This window comes from Spea bombifrons, chromosome 4 (genome assembly GCF_027358695.1).
Source record: "Spea bombifrons isolate aSpeBom1 chromosome 4, aSpeBom1.2.pri, whole genome shotgun sequence".
NCBI classification, from domain to species: Eukaryota; Metazoa; Chordata; class Amphibia; order Anura; family Pelobatidae; genus Spea; species Spea bombifrons.
Genome location: NC_071090.1, coordinates 87,935,779 through 87,954,562, shown reverse-complemented (window position 1 = coordinate 87,954,562; position 18,784 = coordinate 87,935,779). Strand labels below are relative to the sequence as shown.

The window sequence follows — 18,784 nt, the reverse complement described above, 5'->3', positions numbered from 1 at the left end:
GATTGAAGCCCCAGGGGAAGATAAGCACAATAAATAAACTCTACGTGTGCCCTCTCAAAATTAGGAAAATGGGAGCAAATATAAAGCTAACTTTAGAGAGACAAAAGTGCATTATTAGATGTGCCAAAGCACACACTGAGGAGAAAATTGCCAGTTTAACAAAAAGGTGATAAAACCGTTTTAGATAAATAAGTGAGAGAAAAAAAACATAAACCCAGAATAATTAAACTAAAGACAAATTATATAAATGAGGATAAAGATCTAGCCAATGTAAAACAGGGATGTTTACAGAAGAAAACCAAACAAATCCATGGGACCCAATGGGATACACCCAAATGTATTAAAAGAGTTTCGAAGTGTCCTGGCAAAATTGATGGCAGACTTATTTAACCAATCAATATTGGCAGGAGTAATTCCAGAAAACCGGAAGTTGGAAACGTACACTTCACAAAAAAGGTAGCAGGGAAGTGAGGGAATTTAAACAGGCATGGGATAGACAAAAAGTTACCCTCACTATGGGACCAGACCAGGAAAAATGTCTGATTAGATTGGCCAAATAGTTCTTATCTGTCGTCAAACTCTATGCATCTACGGTACGTATTTCTGAACCTAACTGTAAATGTTGACATTTTTGCTGATAATCAGTAGAATGAATATGGCTCTCTGTGTACAGGGATTATACAATGCATATGTGTATATATATATATATATATATAGATATATATATATATATATATATCTATATATATATATATATATACACAGACACTGTATATGTGTAAGTGGTTCATGGGCCTTGTATTAGTAAATTGTCCTATTTAACATTGAGTAAGAACTTTACAATATTTGCAACACGTGCTTGTTCTTACATCTATTTTTTCAAATCTTTGATGCCAGGATTTAAAGTTGTTTGGAAAAAAAAAGAGAGTAAACCAAGCTGGTGTCTTCCAAAGAACTCTCTGTTAGCTACTAAACGACTTGCAATTAATTTTTATATAACATAGTTGAACAGAAGGATGTTTTAATGAATGCAGTTGACCTTTAAGAATAATTAATACCAGACTAAACTGAGAAAATGGTTTAGAGTATTTCTATATACCCACAACCAAAGCAGTTTCTTACACCTTTCAGAAGAATCATTTCTCCCTTATCTCGTATTCATTTTGATCTTTCTTGCAATTAGTGTACCGAGATCTGCAGAAGTGACAAATAGTCCTCATTCTTAGGTAAATAAAACCATCAGGTTTCTGCATCTGTCCAGTCGCCTGTTGCTTAGCAACAAAAGAAAAAGCAATTCAAGTAGTTATTTGATTTAAGGCTGGCACAAATAGTGTTGAAGGATTAACAAGTAGAAACATGTCTTACTAAGAAATAGAGTGATCTATCAGTAATTTCTCCTTTCTTCAGGGGGTCAAACAGTGCAGTGCAGATGCTGCACAGAGACCTGTTTACTGATGGTTATTGATAGGTACCTAAAACTCAGGAAAAAAAAGGTCCAGTTCAATTATTTTCTCAAGAAATTCGTAGAAATCAGTAGCTGATGGTTCCAAAACACTTTCCCTGTTCCTGTCCCTGTCTCCTTTCCGGGCAGCTCCGCTTCTTTTCTTCTGTCTTCTTTTTTCTGTGTTCTTTTTTGTCTGCTGCCCATTGTGTCCTCCAATCGGGCGAAGGTTGTACCCGGAACCTCCACCTGGAGGCCAGAAAAATGAAGACAGATTCACAGAGAAAGAGAAGCGTTTCTGCGGTTCTCATTCTGTGAATCTATCTGCATTCTTCTGGCCTCTTGGTGCACCTCCGGAAGAGCCCAGAACCTCAGAGACATCCTCTCCCCCGTTCCGCCAATTGGAGAGAGGGTATGCCTGGAAGCTCTGCCCATTCGCGAAAGTTCACTAAGAGGAGAAGTTCACAAAGAAAGAAGACAGAATTACAAGAAGATGCAAGAGAAGAAGTGAAGCTCCACAGCAAATAGACAGGGACATGGAAGCCACCAGTGTAGAAGGTAGGGAGACATTACAGAAAGCACGAGAGAGAGTTAATGTGAGTGTGAGAAAATGTGAGAGAGTGTGAGTGACATTAAAATGTAAACAAAAATTCACAGCTCTGTGCTTGATTTTGTGTTGTTTCGTTGGGGCCTCTCCTTTTCAGAGATTTGTACAAACTGACAAAATTGGCAAATTTTGTTAAAACTAAAATTTGTAGGAATCAGTAGGAGTCTACTCATCACAACCATGTTGCCATTGTGTGGCCCACAAGTTAAGGGAAAGAAACAGTTTTTAAAACCTCATTGTCCTCCAACTAGTCAGCCCTCAAAAACTCTAGTGCATTTCCCGAGGGGATAAACCTCAAAGAATGACAGGTGGGCGAGGGTCTACCTGGCTCAAGTAGACCCTCCTAATATTTTGGTTACTCAGCACACATTCTGTGCACTGGATAAATGACTGTTAATGTAGGTGATGAATCAGGTTGCAAGATCCATGTAAAACAATAGTAAAACTTCTTGAATAGTCTATAGTCTATTCACCAAACAGGTAATTTAAGCCCACCAAATTCATGATAGCTGGTTGATTACTTTATGAAGGATAAAGGAGTTCAGTGCCTGCCAAATAACAACGTGGGTGTGAGAATGTGTGAGAAACCTTCCTCTGCTGTTGCAAACAAGATGCAGAAATTATACAAATCATCCAGGGTGTTTTCATATATCCCATACTTAATGTATGTAGTTAAAGGTGCTATTCCACTTAGATAGCATATTAGTTTGTTGAACAAACAGAGCGTATCCTTTCTTCTTAAGACCACGACACATAAAACAACACAGCAACATTTACATAAGTATATGCTATGGCCACAACATATCAGTGCCATGTTTGTGTCACAGGACGATTAAGTGTTTTCAGGCAGAAATTCTGAATAAGGCAATATCATACATTTAAAGAACTGCTTCTGGAAGGGGTTTGGACATCTAACAGTATAGGAATATTTATTCAGCTACATTTATTTAGTACGGTGTGAAATTGAGCATTGAATGTAGAATAGCACGATTTCCTGAATTATTCTGTCTACATGCAGCTTGCTATCATAATCATCTATGATCATTATTCATATCATTCCTAAACATTAATGTTCATTACATATATTTGTAGGCAACATCAATTCTAACATTGATGCCTATCTCCATATAACAACTGAAGGAGTCTGCCGTAAACATTCATGTATAGTTCATACATTTCTATTGTTAATTAAGGCAGTGATTAGAGGACATATATCTGTAAAGTGTATAAAGTCGGTTTGTATCCGCGTACCTTTTTGTTTCTTTATATTATTTTTAATTTTGTATGTTACGTTTAACATTATTGTTCATTTGGTACTTTTCTCTTCTTTTAATAGTAAAGAATTTGCTGGCGTGCTGTGATATATCAATAATAATAATTTACTGTAAAATGTTGGTGCAGACGCATATTTCAATAGAAGGTTTATTTCTCATGAGGTTGTCTCCTTAAGATTAACCACAAGGAGAACACAGAGGGACTAATAATACTTCAGAACAAGTCCAATGTCTTTATGTGTGCTACATTATTCATTAGACAAAGAAAAAAATTGGTGGTTTACATATTGAATTCTCTAGGAGACAAGAACACTTAAGAGACCGCATTTTGATCCAAAGACAAGTGTTACCATAATTCTAAAGCAATGAACATTAATAGCTATGTAATGTGTCCTGTAATTAGCTAGTGTGGCGTATAAATGAACCCTTATGTTTATACCAATGCAAATACAATTGCTTTTACGCATCTTACCACTGGTGACAATATGTCTGGCCACGCGGAAGTCTTTGGGCAATTAATTAAACGACTGCTAAATAAAAATGAATCATCTATTCCTCAAGGAACGTCTAATGGATATAATGTACTTGAACTGGCTCCTCTGGATAAAACACCTTGAGAATCATAAGGTAGGTTAAATCAACTCATGTTTTCTTTGAATGACACTGGCAAAGTCACCATACAAGAAACTTAAAACATTGTTCAGAGTCCCCAGTGAATCCCATATCGGGATGAAAAGGCAGAAAACAGGTGTAAGTATAATATAACATATAACTTTAATATATGTACAGTTTGTATACAATTAAATCCAGTACTTGTGAAAGGTGCCTGTATATATTTTTGATTGGCCCTTGAAATCCTAGAATGACTGCTATCACATTATAACGAAAACGAAAAAGAGTTGTTAAGAGTTTAGCATGCATGCAGTACTTTGAGGTACTTTAGTAGAGTACCCTAAGACAATATAAAAACAAAGTTCTTAAAGCATGTAATACTTTTCTGAAGGAAATCAGATTTTCTGGGGGGGGGGGGTGTTAAGCCAAAACAAAAGGACATGATTTGAAGATGGAAAGTGGAAGACAAAAGGGGCATAATGGACACACGTTTGCATTTCATAAGAATGCATCTGGTCTCAATGACTGGACTCCACTTTTCTCTAAGTAAAACATAAATTCAGTCATAATTGTCAGTCAGTGACATATACCGCATACAAATTCAAGCCACCCATAGACTGTTCTTCCTAAATGCTGGACTTAAACGTAACATTTTATCATAGTGTGAAAATTAAAAACCCTCACTGGAGTCATTATTTTCTCTTATAACAACAGTTTTTGCAATTAGTATGGAACAGGAAGTATTCATCTTATAATTGTGATTACACAGCTGGGGTCCAGAGGCTTGGAAAGGAAGAGGAGCTTTACAACCGTGCCGAAATAGAAACATCTTCAAATGCGACATTAGCCTGGTGATGCATGAGTTTGATTGCAGCTTGAGTAAAACATACCCCCTTTATGTCTAGGCTAGTTTTAGAATCAATTGACTGTGCAACAAAATGCAACAAAATAAAACTCAGTAAAATGAGGTGAGGTTGGTCAATTTTACATTAGTTTGCATTTCTTGCTCCGTTTCATCATTTTCTGTTGGGGAATTCACGCTTCCAAAACCGGTGATTGAAGAAATGAAGAGAAGAGAGATAAGTGGCACAGATTAGGTTCTACTGGCCCTTCAAGTGGTTCTGCGCCAGCAGTTACTAAGTGCAGCAGTGTATGAGATCACGCCCTGGGGTCCGCTATTATTACAACTAAATAAAAGAAAGTATAAGGCGAGCGACATATCTGTGACAGCAGAAATATCATTCCACTAGGTTCGGGGAGAAGATAGATTTCTTGAGGCCACTACTGTCACAGTGGAAATTATATAAAAATAGATGTGCATACATCCACAAAGTCTCACCCATTGGCATTAGCCAGTTAGACATTAAGCTGGCACTGTGGTATGCAGAGCCAGCTCAGCCGTTTTTGCTGGACAATATTTGCCAGTGTTGGCCCTTCATAATGTATAGTGAAGTGGGGGAGATGGAACCACAACTCTCTCTCAGGGGGAAAGTGGTTAAGGAACATGTAGAACATGGATATGTAATGGGTATGGCCAAGTGCCACTTTGGAGAAAGAAGAAATTGAAACCCAGGTATGGTTATCAGTAAGACCTCCATACCAATGTTATCAGCAACTGCTTCTACTGTGTGGAGAAGGATTTCTGGATTTGCTGTGAATGGGTGCTAGAATTTAAAATGTGACCCAATATTGTAAGCAATATTTCTGGCACAGATAACAGGAATTCTACACATAAAAGGACAATCATTTTAATTTTAAATAATTCATACTTGTTAAAAGGTTAACAGATGAATTGACGGAAAAAAAAGAAAAAAATCAGAGGAGTTGACAGGTTTTGCAAATAATGTCTTTCCAGATTTTTCCAACATTTCCTATTTTAACAATGCATGCATCTTATGAATTAATAGTCTTTTGACATAAGCCCCCAACCCCTCTATTACCCAAATGATAAGTCATCTGTATATGACATACAAAGGTAACTTCTGATTTTTTTTAGTATTTCAAGTGTGTTTTCATGGTAAGCTGTTTTAAACAGATAACTGACAGCACCTCCTATACTATATAGAATATTACAGGATATTTTGTCTCCGGAGATAGTATCCAATTATCAGGCACAATAAAACCTTAAGCCTTGGGGATCTGAAATGCTAAGATGGTTTAGGTAAGATAATGCAGACAGTACTTTTCTTTTACTGTCAAAAAGTCTCCTGAAACAATACATTTCACCAGCAGAATATACCGGCCTAGGCCCTTTTGGCATATCGGCTATTGGGTGTACTGGTTACAAGCTAGTTGGGAAGATAAGAGGTTTTGCACAGCCCCCTCTTAAAGATGTGTGTTGTAGGAAAAGATTCCTAGAGGTGTTGTAGAGTGAGGTAGGATCTGGTGGGGGGAAGGCGACAGAGAGAGCTCCACTGCATTCTACTCACTCATTTAATGCAAAAAACTGCATGAAGTAAATCTCCTTATGATTAACAGCACACAGTTTGTTCATATTGTGCACCATTAATTAATTTCATTTGAGACATTTGCACAACTCAAACATATGTATTGGTCATACATATATCTGGAAACTTGTAGTTTCAGGCTACCTGGAGCCTCCCCTTGCGGGACGTGGCCAGGACTGATGTCAGGTGGGCATTCCACCGGGGGCGTACCTAGAGTAGTTGGCACCTGGGACAGATCCTGTATGTGGCACCCGCTCCCCCACACACACACACACACACACTTTAAAACTGTTAGGACATCCCTTCTCTTAGGACACAAAGGCTCACTGGCTTGGTAGATCTGCAAGTGAAAACATTGACTGATATTAAAATGTCTAGCATTAAAAAAGGTTTGGGCGTGCTTCACATAATACCGATCCTAGTGTGATAATGACAGGTGCACTGCACTGAGGAGAATAACTTTTGGGCAACTGCCCACTAGTAAAGCTGTCGAGAGGATGCTGTCTCCTACAGGTCTAGTTGACATAGGCGAGAATACAACACTGACACTCAGACAAGTCCTGCATTACGAATTTATTCACGGATTTAACCTTAGGATACCGCCTTGTGAAATAACTTGTAAATATATTAGAATATGGGGATTTATTGCTTTTAAGCACCCAGAGGTTTACAAATTGCTCATTTGTCAGCAAGATTTATTCTTAGCTCTTTTCATTTTGCGTGCCATCTTGAGATTGCCCAAATTAATGCCTGTGACAGCTATGACATTAATGCAACTTCCTTGCCTCTTCTCCGGAGACAGCTGATAGGTGGGTATTTAGCCAAGGCACGGGAGAAAGAAACGGGGAAAAAAGACATGCAGAAACAAAACGAATACCTAGATGCTGCTTTCAAGTGCCACTGGACAATAATTGAAATTGTCAGTTTCTATCTCTCCTCTGTTTGGCGTGTTTGATAGATAATAGCTTCTGACATATTATCCACTGTTCGTGACTGAGCTCCATTGATGCATGTAGAAAGTTGTGAGGAACTCCAACGATAAATGGAAAAATATCAGATATATTTCTCTTCCTGCTTTCAAATCTTTGTTTGCTTAAGCGATTAAAACTAAACCTTTCAACATCCTTGTTTGCCTTTCTGAAATGATTGATAAATCATTTGGAAATATGAAAATGTCACAGCCATGTCATCTGCACCATACATAACTTGTTCATTTATTAACATACAGTGTTACATTTGCTGTTTCTGAGATGTGCGTCATCAACCAGTGTGACAGAGAAGGTGTTATATGCTATGTAACATCTGCTTTTGCGAATCCTGGATTAACAATTTGCAATCTAGAAGAGTATGCACTCAACAGGTAAACTATTTTGTTATGCACAATAATAATAAAAAAAGGCAAGCAACTACCCAATCACTAAGCAATGTATACAAAACAGGGACAAAACAAAAATCATGGCTGTTGGATAAATAGGGGATATCACTAAACACAGTACATCTCGTAATGGTGGGTGGCTACTCTGTTTACCACCACAGATTGACTGCCCCAACTATAATCTTCCCCTTCACATCTTCGTATTAAGTGGAAGGGGGACAAGCTCTAGTCTACATATGTCCTTGGGTGTGTTGACCAAAATACTATTTTAATACTAAGCAGACTAAAAGGACAGATATAAAGACCATGGGTGTAATAAATAACCTTTTACCACAAAAATATCTCTAGTTCATAAAAAAAATCAAATATAGCATAACAATAAACACCATTTCACTACAAAAATACCTCTAGTTCACCAAAAAATCTAATATACCATAGCAAGATCTACCAAAAACCACTCCTGGTTGACTCATGAATACAGATCTTCATATTATTTAAATTCTTGTAGAAATAACATCAATGGGTCAAGAAATGGTTAGTGGATACAAGTTTGTTGGACTGACTCATTGACTGACAGAATGACTTGGCTGTATATTAAAACAAATCTGCTAGGTGGGGAATGCTGAATATTGAAACCAGACAGGGTAATAGTTAAACATAAAGAAATATCCTAGAGACATAAGGTTGCTTTCATACACATTCGGAGAAAATAAATGGTTCTATATATGGTTTCTAAAATTAAGGAAGGACATTTTTCATTCAGCACGATACAGCAGGCGCCAATGGGGGGCTTGTAAATGGAGACACAAAGCACTTTTCACCGCCCCTGCTATGAGCTGATGTGAGGTGTGGAATGAAAAATTAGCTTTCTTGGTTTAGATTTTATGCTAAAGCAGTATTTAGTTTCTCCGGTATTCTTTTGTCAACAAAGTACACTTTATACATGGATGGCTACAGAAATTGGTATGGGGGAGGGGGCAGAGCCAACAACAAATTGATCAGTTTCTCATTTTTCACATGCTCCTTCATTTAATCCTTATTTATATTCTTTGTCGATCGCTCATGTCAGACAACCTCATTTCTAAAACTAACATACTCATTACTGCTACTGATTTCCTCCCTTCTTCTTGCTGCCAGTGCCTATGGATACCTATAGTGATGTTATAGAATACATAGATATGGAAGATTACATTTTTCCACCCACAACTGCTCTAGCGTGCTCAGCATACAGCCATGCTATGGACCGGCCCGCTCCTTTTATTGCTGTTGTGAGTCCCTGCTTATAGGAACTCTTGAGTGGAATGAAAAAGAACTGACTGCATAGTTATAACCGACTTAATCAAAATGACTTATTATTCTCATTTTTTTTTTTTCACTTCTGACTGTCATATATTAGATTAATAGGATGAACCTTTATGGTCAGTAGAACTGAATTGTTCTCCTGGAGAGACACTTGTAGTATGCTAACAAGATGTCTCTTCTTAATGGCTCCCTGTGCGATAGTACGTCTTATTAGCAAGGGTAGGTTTGCGTGCCAAATTTAAATATCATTTTTGGTAGGAGAGAGAAGGTTGGGTAGCATTGGAAGGGAAATATATTCACATAGCTAATCCATTTTACAGCTGGCCCACTAGTTTATAAATCTTGGCTAAGGTTTTATTTCAATTTCCTGAGTTTTCAGCACAATTTATTTTATAGCACATGGATCAGAAACCGTTGGATAGCTTCTTTTATTTTGTTTCCCTATGTAAAAAAAGCAGCATGCCACTGATGGTTAATTTGTCTTCAATAATTCTAATTCCCACCCTCTCATTATGATTAATATACATAATGATGAATGCCCCAAATTTAATGCCTCATAGATTATCATAAGCGGGTAATATAATTCAGTTCCGGAAGGAGACATAACAAGGGCCAAAGGTTTAAATGAATGAGGAAAGAGTTCCCAATTTCATCAAATTTAAGATGGAAATTAAAAAAAAAAAACACAAAGCCAGGTTATAATTAGAATTGACTAGTTACTTAAATGTAATGTAAATTCTGCATTCTGTAGACAAGTTTTGAGGGTATGAATTAAACTATTCATACCAGTCTGCTCTCCAACATGCATGTATAATTCATTCATGTCCAGTCTGAAGTAGACACAGCCTGGCATGTCTAGTTATACTCAGGCAACAGATTTTTTTTCTATAACTTTTAATACTTCAATGCATTGAAAATCAGTGTGTATGAACTTATTTTCTGTTTGGTAGAGGACCAAATCCCCTTGAAGGTTATTCACCGAGGTAGGAGGAAAGCTGTACTTTGAACTTTGCCAAGTACACTATGCATTTTAAAGGGACAAAGTATTATGTATTGATAAAAAAAGCACAGAAATGATCCGGTAAGAATGGACTGTCTACCCTATCTATATACACCCTGTTGGTTGTACAATGAATTGTACAAACATAAATGTAACAATCACAAGCAAGTTGAGTATACAGGTTGCCTAGAAGCAATAGAGAAAAACATTGTAATTATATTGGATAACCAGTGTTACTAGTGTATCGTGAAGCTTTACATTATTTACTTAAAGTGTTAAGTATATTCCTCAGACACATCTACTATATATATATATAAGGAATCCAGAGCTGAGATCTCCTCTCTCGCCTTTTGATATGAAGTTGGGTTTTTTGACAGCTGTCAGAGGAACCTGACAGCTCCACATTCAAAGACCCAGAGCATGGCTTAAAATGATGACATTTCAAGGACTGTGGACGCCTCCATTAAAAACATTAGGACGCCTCACACCTGGAAAATGAATTTTGTGGCATGAAGATTTAATGGAGCATAAAAGAAATACACTTAAATACACTGAAAAAAACTGAATGTTTAATGAGGAGGGAAATGCTGGGCCAAGATGTCATGGTCTAACATTAGTGTCAGAGGATTAGAGGTAATGTAAGAAAGAAGTTCTTCACTGATAGGGTGGTATATAAGTGGTGGAGCCCCCTAGCTCCGTAGGTTTGTGGTTCTACAACAGGTAGAACAATTAATTTCCACCAGCTACATGTCTTGTTATACACAATGTGTAATATGTCATTTGTAAACTAAATGTTTGCCAGAATAGCATTAACGCAACCTTGGTTGCATTCAGTAAATTATTTCATTAAAAAATAGTAGTTAAAAAGTTTCATGTTTTGCACTATTAAATAAAGACTAGAGTTGGTAACATTACTGACACCGAAAAGAATAACAGTAGCAGAAATCATTGAATCAGCCTAAATTCCAAAATATGGTCAGAGTAATTTTATTTCTGCTATTAAACCCAGATAAATCATCTCCTATGGTCAAAAATACCTCCCTACTGGCTCCAAACATGATTTAATGATGTTCAAGCACTTATTCAATGCATTGTTCATTATCTATAAGATTCTTAATCCACTGGACCCTCCTAGTAAGACAGAATGTCTGTCTATATTTGACCTGCTAGTACAAGGATCAATATGACCTTCTGGAATAGCCAGGTGACTTATTACACATACCCTATACTGTACTATAGCGAAGGCCATTACAGTGATGGAGGCCTTGGCACCAAACATCACTTTCTCACTGTTGTGATATGTTCTTTTACCAATCGAGGAGCCAAAAGAATAGTTAAACATCCGTTTTTTAAAGTTGCTTGAGTGGGAGTATGTTACAGATAAAGCAGGAGACCGTCACACCTTTTTAGCACAGCTTAATTTATCAGAATGCCTGGGAACGCTCTAGGTTTTACCTGGAGTCTCCAGGTACGTTTCTTCTTTCTCTGCGTTGTTTGATCACGCCCACTCACTCTCCACCCACTAAGGGCTGTATGGGGTAGCCCTACCCCTGCAGGCAACTAGCCCCACCTCTTCATAAAGCCAATCCCCCAGAAGAGGGAGAGCTCACAGTCACACTACCTAAAGCTTGTGAAAGAGACATAGAAGGCAGTCTAAGGCCGATCAACTACCAGTTTCAAGGTTTTCTCTCTCCTCCTGCCTCAACTCTTACTAATGCCACTTTAACCAATCAACTACCAGCGTATACACACAACAACAACAGGGAAGAGGTAACTGAATGGGGAGGAATAATTATGCAAATTGCGAGAAGATATTTTTATCACAAAATACACATAACATGGGTTTCTATGATTTATAATCTGTAAAGATCATTATACAGTATATATTACCCATACTACTGCCTTAGATTGTATGCTCATGAGCGGGGCCCTCAAAGCCAACCATTCCTGCCAGGAACTTTGTATAAAAATACCTTAAGGCTAGAGGGCAGCTCATGGGCAGGGTTCTCAACTCCTGATGTATCTGTATGTATTCATGTATATTTGTATGTGTTAACTGCCCCCATTTAAATTGTACAGCACTGCATAACTTGTTGGTGCTTAATAAATAAAAGGTAATATATAATTATATATATATATATAAAACGTATAGAAATGTAACATTTGAAATTTGGGGAAAATGACAGATCTGTCTAAATCATAATCAACTGATAAGAAAATAAGTATAACACAGACAGAATCTGCCTCTCGTCATTCTCATGTCAGAAGTTTCCGCCTCTCTTCATATTTTGACATTATACCACCCACTGCATTCTAGCTTTTCCCAGGAAGAGTACTGTCTTACCAAACGCATAAATATCATATAACTGCCTCGATGATTTGATAGATGTGGTCAATAAGGAGTATTATTATGCTGGGTTATTGCATAATACTTTATAGCAGGAAACGGCGCGGTTACAGTGACAAGTTAAATTGAATATAATCTTCATACATTTGCAAAATAATCATCCTAATTAGGTAATGTAATGGACAGCATATACAAAGACCTTGAGCGATTGGAATAAATATTCTAATAGTGACAGAACTGATCCAGAATGACATTTACATATTAAACAACAGTTCAAAATACAGGAACACACTTGTCATGGAAATAATGTAATTGCAAATTTGTTTTTCAAGTTTCAAAGCAAAGGCCATATTTGCAGCAAATAGAAGAAAGTATCAGTTATTGAAATGATCTGGCATCTCCAAGACTCCCGCTATGGTGGAATATAACCCCCAGTATCCTCAACCACCAACATGCATCATACCATCGCCAATTACTGGGGTGTATTAGTCTACTGTGCATGCCCTGATGGGTCACACACACCATGGAAGCTCAGAGTACATTTTTTTTGTTCCCAGTTGCAAGTAGGTCTTTGTCTACACAGTCCTCTGTGGGGTCTTCAGAGGAAGAATGCTGGAATATGATAACCAGTGGCATAACAAAAAATGTTGAGGACCCCATGCAAGACGTACAGTGGGGGCCCCCAAGCTCCTCCTACACACACACACTAACACACAGTAAAATACTTACACACACACACTACCATACTGTACCTATTTACATACATAACATACGTACACACACATACTAAGACAAATGCTAGCATAGTTACACACACACTAACACATTTACACACACAACATACTTTGTTGGCTCAAGAGCCTGTAGGTCGGTGTCAGTTGTTTCTCAGTTTCTGCCTATGTCTGAGCACTGGGAAATTACATCAAAAGTCACTGAGGGAGCATGGCCCATTCACCCAGTAGTATATCTAGCCTTGGGGCATGGAGTTGGAGGAGCTGGTGTTGAGGGTCCCCATCATAAACACCCCAATGGGCCTCTGTTACAGCATTGAAGACATCTTGGTGCTCTGCCTAATTAGGCCACTGTGCATACTTCATGGTATTTGTAGTAACTGGTGTAAGGAAAATTGATCTAGCTGTATCGGCTAGAGAAAACATTGGTTACAGTTGACATCTTTTATTGGGCATAGATGTAACATTATATAAACCTCCAGGACCCCAGAAGTCAATTCTTCATCTGAAAAAGGGACTTCTGACATTCCGAAAGCATATGTAACCTTAAATCTTTTTTATGTTGGCCCGATAAAAGGCATCAGCAGCTAAAGGCTCCATTTCCCATAGGCTAATTTGGCTACATTCGTTTTTTGTTTTTTTAAATTGAGACTAAGGAGCGGAAAGCCTTAAATACACACAAGCTACTTAGACACTTACATTTCACATACGAGTTAACATAGAAAGTTTGTATAGTGGTACATTCTCAAAAGAGGTCTCAAAAACAATTCATGATTTGTGGATTACAACGCAAGTTTCACATAGGGATATGTGTAGGATTTTTTGTATATCTGTTCATTCCACAGTAGCAATGGCAAACTAAACCGGAATGCTAAATGGTGTATAAAATTTAATCCCACAGCATCAAACGCAGTGGGTGTCACTCTACTATATAACCAATATAGCCACAAAACAACACATATTGGTGCAAGTGTGAAGAATAGAAGATATTATCTTGACACTTCTACATATAATCAGCCTAACCAAAAATGGGAGAAAAAAACATATAGTGTGCTAATAAAACATGCAACTGCGGAAAAATGAAGGCGATTCACCAGGAAGACGTCTCCTTCTGCATAATGTGAGAATGATATCTACACCGCCCACCATTTTAAGAGGGGGTATGGTTAAAGAGTTACAATTTAACAGGTCCTCGGAAACGAACTTCCTTTGCAGAGTTGATGTGATTTATGTAGAAAACCTTTTTCATGGGCGTTTTATCTTGGTTTCATACCAAGGTATTATGTCCATTTTCTTTGTTGGTCATGTGAAGTTTTGCAATGTCCGATATCTCTATTACTGTCAGTATACAGACACCCTACTTCTTAGAACTTATACTTGCATTGCTTGCATTACTAGAGTATTAACCCAAAATCTATCACCTTGGATATCACTAAACCCCATTAAGGCTTCACTCAACTTGCCTGATAAAGTAAGTACGTAGAGAGAAGGACTTTGTATAAAGTCTTATACGCTAGTGCCATCTTTTTTTTAATGATTTTTTGTAAACTAATCACAGATTCGATGCAAGCGCTGTTTGCATTCATAAGGACGTGTTTACAATACTTAGCTTGTAATGCTGCATGTTTAGCAAGGCTAAGGAAATCAATATGTGGTTGTACAAAATACTACATTATTTAAAACTAAAGAATGGAAGAAAATTGCACATTTGTCATCAAACGTAGAAGGTGCTGTTATTAATAATATTCCAAACAGACACGGAGAAAAAGTCGCCTGTGCGCCAATAACATTTCTAAAGTACCTTTTGCAATAAATAATAAAGACGGGCTGCTTATAGACCATTCAAATAGAGTAACCAAAGCAAAAAAAATCCCAGCTGCAATTTACCCCTCATCATCTTTAGGTTATTAACTCATTCAGTACCAGTGTGCTGAGAAGGCTTACTGCAAAACAGGGCCTTGTTCTTCTAAGGTCTGAGTCTTACATTCGGGAAAATGGGCAGACTAGATGGGCCCAACTGCTGTCAACTTCTACGTTTCTACTAAAAGGGTTAACGTAATTTTGTTTCATCCACACCATAGTTGTTACAGTAATTTCCTTTCACCACCTGTAAATCCATAATCCCATTCACCTGACATAGTGCAAGGGACTCACATTCATCACGAGCGAGCACATGTTCTTAAGAATCGGCAAGCAACTTGTACTCTCGTGACCTTGACTAAACTGATCTCCGTTTTCTCCTGTGTGTTAGTCGGAATTGGCTTTGCTCAAACCCTGTCAAGTTCTCGCTCATCCATATACTCCCAAAATCCCACATACTTCCAAAATCCTTCTACTTCTTATTAAATCCTCTATAACCTGGACTGCGCGTATTTCCATCCTTCCAATATCTTTATTACTCTGTTTCTCCACACACACCAAGATGCAATCTCCTTATATTCATCACAGTGATGGATGTCTTCTTCACTTCTCATTTTGGTTATATGGCTGTAATCATTTTTAACAAGCCATTTCATCAATGGGTCAAATGGTCACATCCTTTTCGAGACACTACAATATTTATCTCATGCTACAAAGCTTTGCACATGGGAAAGGACCTATGTTTTCAACTTTGAGAGATTCTTAATGAAAAAAAAAAGAAAATTAATGTGCACTGGGATAGATAAAATTGGCTAATTGGTGCCTTTGAGATGATGAGACAATGTTTGGAACTTTGATCACATATTCATGTGAATAAACTGGCCAACTTCAAGTGTATAAATTCATTTAGAAAAAAAACCCTTACGTTTACTGGAAAACAAAAATGTGGGTTTTTTTAATGTCCAGGCAATGGACATTCACACTGATTAACCCCAGATAAAAATGTGCAATTTTTATAAGTGATAAATCCTGTCCCTTATAAACAGAAAAGTGAATTGTTAAACCTATAAGATTATTATGTAGACAAAAGGGTGTATTTACTAAAATGGGAGATGGCAGTAGAGCTATGGTTTATGCTTTATAAAGGACTATCCTCTGAAAAGTTGGGGTCCCGCTGCAATCAGGGGAAGCATTTACTATCTGCTATGCCAAGCTGTCCAAAATAATAGAAAGCTGTCAAATGATTTGGCATCTTTGACAACTTAACAGCTTTTACTTCATCCCCAGCTAAGTGGTTAACTGGTTAAATTAAGTTAGACAGCAATGTTTCTGGAGGTGTTGGGCTGGAGGTTACTTTATGTACATGTGAACATATGGGTTTTTACATTGTATGTGGGAGTTTAAGCATTTCTGCCAACACATTTGAGAAAATAATTAATTCTAAAGCTTAGTATTTTAGTAACTTAATTGCACCTTATGGAGACATTTAGGAGTCACTGACATAAACCATATTTAATTAATTTTGTTTTACCTTAAACCATTACAGTTCAAAATAAATCTAGGTATTTTCATGTTACCTCGTCTACATGTAATTATGTATAATTATGTGTATGCAAATCCATAATCTCATGTGAGGGTTGATGTATTACAGATCGAATGTTTCATTACAAATACTTTACTGCTTCTATCAAAAGTACAATATGCAAAATAATAGTAATAATAGTAATAATAATAATAGAAATAAAATTTTAGGTAGAAACTGAGTAATATTATTACTATCAGTGATTTTGGTTTTTTTCCCAGTAACAGTTGTTTTGGAAATTATTTAATTTTAATCCAACAAAAAATGTTTTTTTAAATATAAAAGACAGATATGGGTCACAATGAGAAATGGATCAGGAGTAGAGCAGTCATGTCAGATCTAAAAGGCATCTGAACTCAAACAAGTTACCTCTTAGGTCTTGAAAGCTTATGAAACTCAATTTTACTGTATCGATACTGGTCTGATATTGGCATACCTGGGAGCTTGCAAGGGCAGGCTACCCAGAGCACTCCCTCTTCTGGGGGAGGGGCTTTGTGAGGGGGCAGGGCTAGCCATGCACAGTCATATAAGGGGAGTGGTTAGCCCTGTGATGGGCAGGGCTAGCCACAGACAAGGGCAGGGCTAGGCCCAAAAAGCATGACATTTATTGGGAGTGGGAGGAGAACTGAACGGAGTGGACATGGCTAAACGTTTCCCTTCTCCAGAGAATGAGGAGAGTGACCCAGAGACCCGGGGAAGCAGTTCTTTAACTAGAGACTCCAAGTCAAACGGGGAGAGTTTCTATGTATGGTTTTAAGATGCTGCAAACTACATTGGATTTAGAAATAAAATAACTTACATGTAGTGCAGTTGTGGGTTCTTGGCAAATGCTCTTAGCTGTATGCTTCGTAGTCCGGAGTCCTTGATCGTTCTGTAAAAAGATTTGCAAGGAAACGATCAGCTATGTATATGATATATATATATATATTTTTTTTCCATATCATTTCAGTATTAGTAAATGTAATAGTTATGCATTTAGTAGAACCTACATAGTAGTAAGAAGGGTCAAATGATAATACTTTGGCTCTGTTCCATCCACTGGTAGATTTTTTTTATTTTTTTCTCTCGTGGATGTTCTATTTTTATTTTTTTAAACATTCTGACATGTTGGCCCATAAGCAAGGGCATAAGTTTGGGAGCTAACCCACTTTACCTGGAACATTGACAAAGTATCTCTGTATTATGGTTTTAACCGCAATAAATCATAAGCATTCCATAGAGACTAGTGTATCTGCCTGTTCCTATGTGTGATATACTGATTTAAAAAGATCTTACGCCCCATTGCTTTTTCTTTTACTGTTTTAGAGCAGCTACGCTTTACAGAATAAAACAAATTATATATATATATATAATGTGGAACCAGACTGTACCCTTAATCTTTGATTCTAATTTTGAAAACACACTCATATATAGTCATTTATACACAGGTACACCTAATATATATATATATACATATATATATATATATATACATATATATATATATATATATATATATATGTATATATATATATATGTGTATATATATATATATATATCAATGTCATTTATACACACATACACATTATATATTATGTGTACGCGTGTAAAAATGACACACCACTAAATGGGGTCCCTTGACATCAGGGATCCCAGGGAAAACACATAATTTTAGATGATTATCAATCCAACCTTACTTGTATAAGGACTAGAACTTTTCTCATAAAAGTGTACAGTTTTAAGTGACACTAACCACTGTATTTTCAATACCAATATTAGCAATGGAAACACTCCATGCGATTCATTACATTGAAAGCTGAGTTCGGTCTCTAACATCTATATTTTTTTTATAGAGAATTAGTATGATTAGGCCTCTTGTGACGCTGTAGGAGGCTGAATGAATTAGATGAGATATGTGGCTGGGTACTTTCGTTTTACTGTTAAACACGTATTGTTCACCCTTTCGTTTACTGTATAAGATTTTGGAGACATTTTTTGTCCCCAGACTCTACATTGTTTTTTAATACAGCAGTTTCTGCTTTGACTTTTATGCCTGAAGGTTTCTGCGTCTCATGTCTTACAGTATATGTTCTCAGCGCATCGCATCTCATATATGTCTCATTATTGCCCCCACTGATGCCCATAATTTCATCCTTTTCTCTGCCAACTGATACCTTCCCCATCATCTTTTGTCACACCTGTTATGAAATAATGAAAACTGTCCCTT

The 18,784-nt window shown here is 37.1% G+C and overlaps 1 protein-coding gene across 2 annotated transcripts in view; it reads right to left on the bottom strand.

Moving 5' to 3' along the window:
• The window catches only part of NTRK3 (neurotrophic receptor tyrosine kinase 3), a 246,687-nt gene that overhangs the window by 152,729 nt on the left and 75,174 nt on the right, over positions 1-18,784 (bottom strand). For both annotated transcript variants that reach the window (XM_053464460.1, XM_053464459.1), the window contains exon 3: positions 17,378-17,449. In XM_053464460.1, coding sequence (XP_053320435.1) covers positions 17,378-17,449 — 72 coding nt within the window. The remainder of the gene's footprint in view (positions 1-17,377; positions 17,450-18,784) is intronic.